The sequence below is a fragment of the Heloderma suspectum genome, chromosome 3, assembly GCF_057233095.1.
Source record: "Heloderma suspectum isolate Gila_16-S chromosome 3, 16-S_ref, whole genome shotgun sequence".
Taxonomy (NCBI): domain Eukaryota; kingdom Metazoa; phylum Chordata; class Lepidosauria; order Squamata; family Helodermatidae; genus Heloderma; species Heloderma suspectum.
In genome coordinates, this window is record NC_139460.1 from 221,975,844 (window position 1) to 221,988,403 (window position 12,560).

The 12,560-nt window shown below is 42.7% G+C and overlaps 1 protein-coding gene across 4 annotated transcripts in view; it reads left to right on the forward strand.

Annotated features, from left to right (window-relative positions):
* The window catches only part of PAPSS2 (3'-phosphoadenosine 5'-phosphosulfate synthase 2), a 79,899-nt gene that overhangs the window by 52,745 nt on the left and 14,594 nt on the right, over window positions 1-12,560 (forward strand). For 2 of the 4 annotated variants that reach the window (XM_084845735.1, XM_084845734.1), the window contains exons 8-9: window positions 727-756; window positions 6,229-6,434. In XM_084845735.1, the coding sequence (XP_084701861.1) occupies window positions 727-756; window positions 6,229-6,434 (236 nt within the window). The remainder of the gene's footprint in view (window positions 1-726; window positions 757-6,228; window positions 6,435-12,560) is intronic. The other 2 variants (XM_084845737.1, XM_084845736.1) reach the window with 1 other exon arrangement.

Consider the following 12,560-nt stretch of genomic DNA (forward strand, 5'->3'; position numbering starts at 1 on the left):
AATAAAATTCCACATTAGAGGCAGGGTGACAGCAAGATGAGATTAAAGTCTCATCTGGAAGCACCCACAGTCCCATAGAAACTAATAAAACAATAGTTTTCAAGAGAGTTGAGTGATGCTTCACTTTCCATGGGGTCCATATATATTTCTTTTGTCCCCACCATTGTCTCCTGTCAAACAGGGGTTCAGGTTTTTGAAACAATGAAACCTGCAAAACCTGTCTGCAGTGAACTTGGTGGTGAAGTTGGAATGGGTGTACACATACCAGGAGCAGTGATCCATCTTTTATATCACCTTTAGCTCTCTGAAAAACTATTATCTGTCTGTAGCCAAATCTTGACTAAGTCCTATTCCACTGCTTGTAATGTGACATAATTGCAATGAACTTTTGCATGCATGATCTTTCAGCCTCACATACCTTATAGGGTTGTTGTGACAATAAAATGGAAATCCCAGGGCCCTCATCCAGCTGTAGTCATATGCAACTACTGGCCCACATCTCCACTGGCATCAATAGACACATCTAGCTAGTTTAAATAGGTCCTAGATACGCATCTGCATCCACGTTACCTGGATGCATGTAGATCACTCTTGCTGGATTGAATGTCTTCCTGGAGGGAGAGCATGTCTAGGACTGGAGTGTCAAATTGACATTATAGAGCTTACTTGCTAGGCAGCGGGAGGGCAGATACAATATGGTTGATAATTGTCTTTATATTTTGCCAGGAAGGGGTAGAGTTGATATATCCGAACTTGGTATGTATTCGGGGGTTTGTTTGTTGCTATGGTTTGAAAGTAATTACAGTCAAGAGATTTACTAAAAGTCAAAAATGTATATTATAGAAATGAAATTTCAATGTAGAAGAGTGAAATCAGTATGAGTATATTCATGATCCAACCAGTTACATTCGCAAGACCAGACTTCTCCATCATTTTTTATTGTCAGGAAAAAGGCAACTCTTAATGGGTTCCTGTCCTGATTGCACTGAAGAGTCTGGAAAGCTCTTCTTAACTTTCATGAATCAGGCTTGCCCTCAAAGTTATAAATGCTTCTGTTTTAAGGAATTCACTCTGAATATTGGGCACAAACAACTTGTCAGCTGCTGACCCTAATACAGCTCACCAGCCACAGATGGTAGCCTGCCGCCTGGAGTTTGACACCATCCTCTTTTGCCCTCCTGTAATTTTGTAGACCTAGACAAAGACAGAAAGTATATGGTCCTGAAGGGCCACCATACTTGGCTTAGTAGGCTGCATTACGCTTGGTGGGTTGCAAGCTGGGAAGCCCTTCTGTATATTATATATGAAAAGGAGAAGATAATTTAGTAAGTAGTTCATTCCAAGTATGTCAAACAGCTTCTTCATAATTTGGTTTTATGGACTGAATGCTGAACATTTGATGATAAAGTGATTGATGGATTTTGGAGGTTTTTATATCTCTGTAATACATATATTTTCAAAGAGCTTTGGGTAAAAGTGACCAACTGGAAGACTGAAATGTATCTGGTTGAATCACAGTATGAATATACCATTTTAAAAACGTTCCTGATTATGCATGGATTCAATATGGATGACTTATAGACTTTTGTCAATATAAAATAAGGACCACAAAATCTTCATAGCGGCTTGGATTCAAAGGTGCCCTTCTGCTAGTGGAATGCCTCTTCTGCTCACAGAAGGGCTGTGCTTCTAGTGGAAGAGCATTGCACAAGAAAAGTGAACAGGAACCCGGAGATGTCCTTCTGTTTCCATATGATCTATTGCTTTTTTTTTTGGCTCTGGATTCCACATCTCCAAGTGTTTTTTGTTTAACTGCCTTACATGTGCACAGAGGCAGCCCTAATAGCTGCAGCACAAGCAGTTTCCCCATTGCTAAGCAGGGCTCAATGCCTGGAGCACAAAAAGGCATTTCCACTGGGAAGTGCTTGTAGCACCCACTTACAAGCACACGTGCTTAAATCCCCTAGTCTTGCAAAGCCAAGCCTTGCTTTCCAATGGGATCTGTTTGCACAGGTGCTTTAAGACTTGCTGTGCCATGTGGAACTGCATGCACCCCAGCCAACAGAGTTTCCTTCGCACTTAGTGCTTGGGGATTTAAAGGGACCATGCTTGTAAGTGGCTGCTGCAAGCACTTCTCAATGGGGAACTGTTTGCAGTCCAACCACTACATTGTGCTTTCCAGTGTGGAACTGCATGCACCCTGTGGGTTGGATCCAGGATATGCCTTCCACAAAAGGAAGGACCTTTCATGAGAGGAAGGACTGTGCTTGCTGAAGGTCCCTCCCCTAATTTTTGGAGATCCCCCATCCCTGCCACAGCACAGCTCATCCCATTCACCAGGGTCTCCTGACTCCCTCGGGCTGTCCACACAACACGCTAATCCACACTCAGTGGTTGAGTGTGAGTTGCTGTTGAACCATGGGTTGTTTGTTGAACAATGGGTTAGCGTGTTGTTTGAACCCAGGATATTTTCCTCAGGGTGGCTTGTTAACCATGCAGTATGACTTGTTAATCACCCTGAACAACCCAACAACAAACCATGGGTTCGCAGGGTGGCTTATTCGAGAAAAATAAGCTACACTGCATGGTTAACATGCCACCCTGTGGAAAATGTCCTGGGTTCAGACAAGATGCTAACTTACAGTTCTACAAAAAACCCATGGTTCAATAACAACCCACGCTTAGTCACTGAGTGTGGGTTAGCGTATTGTGCCAACCCAGCCTTTGTAAACCATATCCATGGGGCTGGATGGGCTGCTGTGGGAAGGAGGTGGTGGAGAAGTCCACTTTCATCAGTACAGTTGATCCAGCATAAACCTGGATCCAACCCCGTGTATGTACATATAGTTGTGCAATCTCATCGCACATTGTGATGCAGCTCCAGATACTTGGTTGCATTAAATCTCCCTCTAGGGAACTGCTTGCGCTCCAACCTTCTTTTGCACACATGTAAGGGATTTGAGCTACATCTTCTCCAATCAGCGCTAATGAGTGAAATCATTCTGCTCACACTTCTTTGGATCCAACCCATATTCAAGATAATTAGATAGACAATCTCAAGGATAGTTAGACTAGTGAAAATAATCATAGAATCTATTAACACTGACTTTGAAATCACCATGAAAATTGTTTGCATTCAATGGTTAAACAAATTGCTGTCACATGTAGTTTCTAATTTGTTCATTAATTACGTTTTATAAATTGAACACATTTCAAAACAGTTTATTATGTTTGCAAGGAAAAAGTAAAACAAAAACTCAGCTAACAAAAATAGGTAAGTTTACTGTGATTGCATGGGAAAGCAAATGCTCTTGGGTATAGTTTAAATAAAGTAAGAGTTATATTTGAACAACAACAAAACAGACATATTGCAAATGTTCTGACACAGGGACATAAGATGAGCAACGAAGTATAAGAGCAAAGTGACTGTTTGATGTTAAGAAGTGACATAAACTCACTATTGCACAGCTTATATAACAAAGCGTAGAGATCATAGAGAAGTTTACTGTATGTCTACAGCAGTCTATAAGGAGGAGTTTCAGACTAAATCTGCTGTTACCTTGAAGAAATTTAATTCGGATTTTTTTAAAAAGCTTTTTGTGAAATCCATAGGTCTGAAGATCAGTTCTATAAAGTGGTATTAATATATGAGGCTTGGAAGCAATAGATAAGCAAACCAATCAGCATTATGGCTGTTGTATCAAAGATTTGGGTCATTCTGAAGATCTGGTTATGAACTAAGGAACTCACTTTGCCCTCTGTTCAGAGTTGGGCAGGCACTCCTGTATGTTTCCTTGTTTGTGTGTTTCTCTGTTCTCCTGAGGCTCAGAGAACAGAAATTCATTGGTAAGAATTCTCCATTTTCTCTCTGGTAGAGGGCACAGTACTGTGTGCGTAAAAGGATATTTACACAGAGCTGCCCCTTCCATTACAACCAGTGAACAAGCCCTTGTACTGCTCGTGCATTGGTGTGCCTGGTGGTGCTATCAAGCTGTGTGTAATGTTCTAAATTAATGACAACCCTATTAATTCCAATTATGGAGCATAGGAAGCTGCCTTAAACTGAGTCAGACCATTGGCCCATCTAGACCAGTATTGTTGACACTGACTGGCAGCAGCTCTCCAGGGATTCAAGCAGGAGCTTTTCTAGCCCTTCCTGGAGATGCCCAGAATCGCACTGGGACCTTCTGCATGCAGGGCGTGTTCCCTACCACTGAGCTACAGCCCCTCCCCTGAAGCAGATCTGCATCCACTGAAGTCTTTGGCGTGTTTATTTTTATTTGTTGGGGTTTGATGCCATGCTATAAAGTAAATCCACAAGCAGCAGGAGGAGGTATGGAGGTTCAAAACTCTTGAAAACCCATATGCTACAAAACGTTTTTAACAAGGTGAATAAATTATTTATTTTGCCTAAGTTACTAGGCATAACTTTTTGAGCAAGTGTGCTACAAGTTAAGTCTGGCATTATGCCTCTCCTTGTGACTTGGTGCCATTTTAACCCACTTTTTAATCTCTGTTGAAATGTGGAATATTTTTACTGTGATGCTGCTTTAATGGTTGCAAATGGTTTTAAAATGTGCTTTGAATGGTTATTATTTTTTTATGTTTTAAAGTAAGCTGTCCTTGGAGTAGAAACACTGTAGGGCAGGGTTGAAGCATTTTAAATAAAATGAACAAATAAAGGTTACCTCTAGTTGACTGAACTGTGGTTTAGAGTGCCTTTCAATAGGTAAGGCTGGTGCAGCAGCTCTGACTCCACCTGGACAGAGTTAGCCTAACCACAGTTATCCATTCTCTGATAGCTAACAGATTTGGACTACTGTAATGTATTCTATGTGGGACTGCCTCTGAGGTCTCTTCGGAAACTGCAGTTACCTCAAAATATATCTCCTAGCCTGTGAACTGGGATTGGTTGATGGGAACTTATCTGGCGAAAGCTTAAACAACTGTACTGGTTTCCAGTCCCTTTCTGGGCACAATTCAAAGTGCTGGTCTTAGCTTTAAAACTCTACACCAGGGGTGGGAAACCTGATGCCTTCCAGATGTTTTGGATTACAATGCCTATAATTCCTTACAATTGGCCGTGGTGGCCAGGCTGATGGGAGTTGTAGTCCAAAGCATCTGGAGGGCCACAAGTTGCAGTATATTGGACCTGGGTATTAGAAGGAACACCCACTATGATATGTGCATGCCAATAGACTTTGGTCATCTTCAGAGCGTCTCCTCAGGGTACCCCTGCCCCTAGAGGAAGGCCTCTGAAGATCACTGAAGTATAGAGACAGGTTCATACGGGAGCAGATGATCATTCTGGTACCTAGGTCCCAAGCTGTGTGAGACAGGTCATGACTGGGGAGAATGACTTCTTGATTGCAGCATCCCAATTCTGGAATGCTGTCCTTAGGGAGGCTCATCTGGTGCCTACATTATTGTCTTTTGTGCACCAAACAAAGGCTTTTTTTTTTCCCTAGGCTTTGAATGGAACTTATTTTAATTGCTGGCACTTTTGTTGTTGTTATTGTTTGTTTGTTATAGATTTATATTGACCTGGTTCATGCATAACACAACCCGTGTTTTAATTAATCCCCGAGTTGTTGCCTTACCCAGAGTTAACTTATGATTTGGCTGCCAGATGAAGGAGCAAACCATGGGTTGTTTTTTCAATTCCTGGGTTGTTGGGTTTCCACCCCCTTCACTCCCCCACTCCCTGTATCCCATATGCCTTTGTGGCACGTAGCATGTAGAGTGTCTGGTGTGTGTTTTTTTACCACTCTTGCCTGCTACCTCTGTAGCATATTGAAACAATCCCTGAACAACCCATAGTTCTGGTTTCACACGTAATGACAACCCATGGTTTTGATAACCCATGGTCTAAACAACCCAGTGTTCATAACCTAATGACAAACCATGGGTTCTCTTAGTGGGTTGTTCGTGGTTAATGACCCATTGTTATCCCATAGTTCTGGGTTCACACTTAACAATAACCCATGCTTCAACAACCCATACTAACACAAATCATGGTTTAATGTTATATGTGAACTCAGCCATTGTAAGGCACCTTGGAAATGTTTTTACATTGAAGTGTGGGATATGGATGGATTGGTTAAATAAATAAAGCCTATTCAAATTGCCTGGTGATGAGGGTGTTCCTCTTTCACAGAGTTTTCAGATAATTGATTTAACCATCTTTTTCATGTATCACTTTTTAATATGACATTGTTCTTTCAACAGATGGCGTTATTAACCTGAGCATTCCCATCGTACTTCCAATATCTACAGAAGACAAGAAACGCTTGGAAGGTTGCAATGCATTTACACTGGAGTACAATGGGCGGAGGGTGGCAATAATAAAAAATCCGGAATTTTTTGAACACAGGAAGGAAGAACGCTGTGCACGTGTTTGGGGGACCACTTGTGCAAAGCACCCACATGTAAAAGTAAGTGAACAGAGGCAGACATCTTCCATTTTTGAAAAAATAATATGAATAACCCATCTTCCTGTTGAGATGATTTGTTCTGCATTCCCTTATTATAACAGCGAGAAGCAGGGCTTTCCAGGTAGAGACCCCAGGGCATTCCAAGAGGTTCACTTGCATATCTTCCTTTTGATGATTGTGTAAAGCTCAATTACTGGGAAAGCTTTGGAACATTAAGAGTTGTCCAACCTTGTTTTCCAGAAACTGTGCTCCCTGCCCCAGTCCTGTTCCCTTGTAGCTGGCACAGTCCTTTCTGTGCCGCTGCCGTCTCCATGCTCATAAACAGCGTGTGGAGAGGGCAAAAAGGAGGCAGTCCCAGGGGCAGGGAGGGGAGGAAACCATGGAAGCTGCTTTAGACAGCTTCCTATCAGGTCTCTGGGCCCCTTCCCTCCCTGAAAATGCGCATCTAGCCACAAATGCAGGGCAGCCAGAGCATGGAGGAGAGGATCCCATCTGTGTGCCATCCATCCTGCATAGGATAGTTGGTAGCCTTCGAGTTTGGAGGCTGACAACTATCTCGATAGGATTGCACCCTAAATGACATTAATTTAAATCAGCATTTGCATGGAATTTCCTGCGCCAGAAATATTGGGAAAGGGGAGAAAGAATCTGGCATTTGGATTGAAACAATAAAAAACTCAAAATTATATTCCATTGGTTAAAGATAACTGTAACAATGTATATTTAACTCCAAAGGATATAAATTTAGAGTTTCAGAAATTTTATTCTGAGCTATATAGATGTCAGGAATGAATCTGAGCATGTAGACATAGCGAGCAGCTCAGATTCTTATGGGAACAGCCAGAACCGGGGGAGGCTCCCTCCCTAGTGAGCTCAGATATGGCAAGGCCTTCTTCCCAAGACCTTGGCACACAGATGTCTCGGTCTGAAGGGCCCCCCCTTTCCTCCTCCATGAGAACCCAGGTCTCAGGGGAGGAGGAGAGTGAGGGGCGTGACTTGAGGGATGCTAGGGTTTGTCTCAGAGTGAAACGAGAGAAGTTAGAGATGGAGCTCAGATGCTCCACCAGGTTGGCCATGTGTGAAAACCAATGCAGGAGGAAGCAACTGTAAGGGAGGGGCATCCCCCCTAAGCTAGTCTGGCTAGGAAGTTCTTGTTCAAACTGCCAGCAACTTCTCTAACTTCCACTTTGGCTCCTCTATTGGTATTCATAATTGTGTAGAGTAGCCCTTTCCTTTGTAGCCTGAAAGTTTCCTAGAATTTGCATTTGTAAAGAACCTAGTTGTTAACTAATAAAGTAGTGAGCCTGAAGCCTGATATCTTGGAATATGTTGATTGTGAAGGGAGAACAAAGGAACCTGTCAATAGGATGGATAGGGCACCAAATCAGGAATTCGAAAATTTCAGTCGGATTTGGAACCAAAGGAAATACTTTCAGAGCCTTTGCAGGGCAAGGAGGTTAAGGCAGTCAGCAGCTAGACAGCCATAGCATAGGTCGGTTCTCAGGGAACCGACCTTCACCCCCTCCCACGCTGCTTCGTAGGCAGTGCGGAATGGCCCCGTGCTCCGCGCTTGGAAGAAGAGCGCGTAGTGAAAACAGGGCATTCCTAGGGGCCTGGGTGGGAAGTTGGAAATCTGGTACAACGCATCCAATGTGTTGTCCGGCTGCCACTTCCCACCCTCCAACTTCCCATGGCTAGACCGCTGAAATCGACTGTCTAGCCACAAATGCAGGGCAGCTGAAGCGCAGAGGGGATGATCCCCTCCGCGCTTTTCCTGCCCTGGATTGGATAGGCGGTCGCCTCTGAGTTCGGAGGCAGCCGCCTATCCCGGTAGGATTGCTCCCTAAGTGCATTCAGAATATGAAGAATGGGAAAGTTCCGGGGCCAGATGTTTTTCCTATAGAATGGTATAAGCTTTTTTGTCTTTATAGTAAGGCTTTTGAATCAGGAACTGATTTACCAGCAACATTTTATGATGCTTATATTTCAAAACCTGGTAAAAATCATACCAACTACAGGCCAGTCTCTTTAACCAATGTGGATGCTAAAATATTAACAGCAATTCTTGCTAATATACTTCAGCAGGTGATACAGCCATTAGTGCATCCTGATCAAGTGGGATTTATTCACCAAAGGCAGGGTGCAGATAATTTAAGGCTTGTAGTAAATTTGATTGCCTTGATTAACAAAAGAATGGATTCAGAGGGAATTATTTCACTTAATGCTGAGAAAGCAAAAACAAATTGCACTGGCAGTTTATGTCTTGACTGAAAAAATCGGGTTTCTGCAGGAATTTTAAAAATGGATTAGAATTTTATATCTTCTCTTCTACGTCATGAGTGATGACAAATGGAATTGTTTCCATTTTTCATCTTTAGAGACAGGTACAAAACAAGGCTGCCCTCTTTCTCCCTTGATACTTGATTTGTGTCTAGAACCCTTGGCGTGTGCAATTTAATTAAAACCCTTGGCAGAGCAAAGAAATTCATGAATTTGTGCATGAGCAGATTGAATATAAAATGGCCTTATATGCAGATGACTTGTTATTTATCAGCAGGTTAGAGTCTTAATAAGATTAACTGATACCCTTGACACACTTCCAGGCTATACTATTAATTGGTCAAAATCTGAAGTTATGCCAGTAGGTAGTATTAAGTTACCTGATGTAGTTACTAAATAGCAATTTCGCTGATGTCCAGATATTATAACATATCTAGGAATACAGGTGCATAGAGATATTTCCCACTGATTATACTGAATTTCAGTGGATTGCTGCCAGAAATATTTCTGGATTTGGAAAGATGAACATCACTTAATTTAAGTATTTGGGGCAAGGTTAATGTACTTAAGAATATGTATTGTGTAATACTCATCTATAAACGTATTTTCAAAATCTCTATGCAGCATTTTGGAAGTTTATTTGAGGGGCTCTCGTCCCCAGTTTCTGCTTAAGAGGATGCTGCTGTCAATTATGGAGGGAGGATTTAATTTTCCAGATCTTGGTTTATATCGTAAGTCTTATCTGTTATCTCGTACCAATGAATGGAACATAACGTTTTTATTTAACACTCCTCTGTGGGTTGTTTTGGAGTCAAACTGCTTGACACCTCTTTTTGACTGGATGACAGTAGGATCTAGGCACATTAAAGAGAAAGGAATGGCTTCACCCACAATTTTGGCGAATAGAGAAACATGGCACATAATGTCTTGTCAGCTGCAATTTGGCCCTTATTCTCATGCTAAATTAACTTTATGCGGGAATCTTGATTTGCAAATAGAGAAGCAGCCTTTTGTGGAGGAATTGGGTTGACAGTGGAATTTATACTTTAGATCAGCTAATATGACTGGATGAGTTTTTACCATTTTCAATACTGTGGAGTAGATACCACTTAACAACTAGTGATAGGTGGCAATATTTTCCATTACAGCACCTTTTGGTGTCTATATATGGGCCATCAGCAGTGAGTGCTTTGGCACCTCCTATACTCTTGGAGGAATTAATTCGCTCTTTGCAGAAAGCTAAGCCTACAATAGAATCATAGAATAGTAGGGTTGGAAGGGGCCTACAAGGCCATCGAGCCCAACTCCCTACTCAATGCAGGAATCCAAGTCAGAGCATCCCTGACAGATGGCTGTCCAGCCTCGTCTTGAACGCCACCAGTGTGGGAGAGCCCACTACCTCCCTAGGTAATTGGTTCCATTGTCATATTGCTCTAACAGTCAGGAAGTTTTTCCTGATGTTCAGCCGGAATCTGGCTTCTTGTAACTTGAGCCCATTATTCCGTGTCCTGCACCCTGGGATGATGGAGAAGAGATCCTGGCCTTCCTGTCTGTGACAATCTTTCAAGTACTTGAAGAGCGCTATCGTATCTCCCCTCAGTCTTCTCTTCTCAAGGCTAAACATGCCCAGTCCTTTCAGTCTCTCTTCATAGGGCTTTGTTTCCAGTTCCCTGATCATCTTTGTTGCCCTCCTCTGAACCCTCTCCAGTTTGTCTGCATCCTTCTTAAAGTGTGGTGCCCAGAACTGAACACAGTACTCCAGATGAGGCCTAACCAGTGCTGAGTAGAGGGGAACTAGTACTTCTCGGGATTTGGAAGCTATGCCTCTATTAATGCAGCCCAACATAGCATTTGCCTTTTTTGCAGCCACATCACATTGTTGGCTCATATTCAGCTTCTGATCGACAACAATTCCAAGATCCTTCTCGCTTGTAGTGTTGTTGAGCCACGTATCCCCCATCTTGTAACTGTGCATTTGGTTTCTTTTTCCTAGGTGCAGAACTTGGCATTTATCCCTATTAAATGTCATTCTGTTGTTTTCTGCCCAGTGCTCCAGTCTATCCAGATCACTTTGAATTTTGTTTCTGTCTTCCAAAGTATTAGCTATCCCACCCAATTTTGTGTCATCTGCAAATTTGATCAGCATTCCCTGCACCTCCTCCTCCAAGTCATTCATAAAAATGTTGAAGAGCACTGGGCCCAGGACTGAGCCCTGCGGTACCCCACTTGTTACCTCTCCCCAGTTTGAGAAGGTCCCATTGATAAGCACTCTTTGAGTCTGATTCTGTAGACAACTGGATCCACCGGATCGTTGTTTCATCTAGCCCACTTTGAGCTAGTTTGCTCATCAGGATATCATGGGGCACTTTGTCGAAAGCTTTGCTGAAGTCAAGGTATATGATGTCTACAGCATTCCCACGGTCCACAAGGGAGGTTACTTGATCAAAAAATGAGATCAGATTTGTCTGGCAGGACTTGTTTTTGACAAATCCATGTTGGCTTCGAGTAATCACTGCATTGTTTTCAAGGTGCTTCCAGATGGATTGCATTATGATCTGCTTCAGAATTTTCCCAGGGATTGATGTCAGTCTGACTGGTCTGTAGTTCCCAGGTTCCCCCTTTTTACCCTTTTTGAAGATAGGGACAACATTTGCCCTCCTCCAGTCATCTGGCACTTCCCCTGTTCTCCATGATTTCTCAAAGAGAATAGACAGTGGTTCTGAGAGTTCTTCTGCCAGTTCCTTTATGACTCTAGGATGCAGTTCATCTGGCCCTGGAGATTTGAACTCATTCAAAGTAATTAGGTGTTCCTTGACCATATGCCTATCAATCTCAAGCTGCAATCCTGCCCCTTCAGCCTGTACTTCGCCTTTGCCAGGGGGGTCATAGACCTTCTTTTGGGAGAAGACTGAGCCAAAGTAGGAATTGAGCACCTCTGCCTTTTCTTTGTCATCTGTTATCATTTTGCCATCCTTATTTAATAGCTGAACCACCATTTCTTTCCTCTGCCTTTTACTATGCACGTAGCTGAAGAAAGCCTTTTTGTTGTTTTTACCATCCCTCGCTAACCTCAGCTCGTTCTCAGCTTTAGCCTTCCTTACGCCATTCCTGCAATTCTGTGCTACCTGCCTGTACTCTTCCTTTGTTACTTGGCCTTCTTTCCACTTTCTATATGTGTCCTTTTTTGTCTTCAGGTCATCTCTTTTTGTGAAGCCACATTGGCTTCTTCTGTTGTCTTCCACCTTTTCTTCTTGTTGGAATTGTTTGTAATTGTGCCTTGAGAATTTCCTTTTTTAAAAGCTCCCACCCATCTTGGACTCCTTTTCTCGTTAGTGTCGCTTGCCATGGGACCTTACTGATCATTGTTCTGAGTTTATTAAAATCAGCTTTCCTAAAATCCAGGGTACACGTTTGACTACACTGGGCTTTTGCTTCCCTTAGTACAACATGGTCGCTTTCCCCCAGAGTTCCTGTAACTGCTACTTTATCCACTAAGTCATCTCCGTTGGTTAGGATCAAGTCAAGGATAGCCAATCCTCTAGTTCCTTCCTCTACTTTCTGTAGGAGGAAGTTATCCACCACACAAGTCAGGAATTTCCTGGAGGGGCCATGTTTTGCAGAATTTGTCTCCCAACAAATATCGGGGAAATTGAAGTCCCCCATTACTGCTACATCATGCTTCCTTAAAACATTGGCTATTTGCTTTTCAAAAGTTTCATCCTTGTCTTCTCCTTGATTGGGTGGCCGGTAGTAGACTCTGACCATCAGGTTCCTTTTATTCTTTGCTCCATTTATTTTGATCCAGATGCTCTCGAGGGGGCTACCAAGCTCATCCTCCTGTATTTC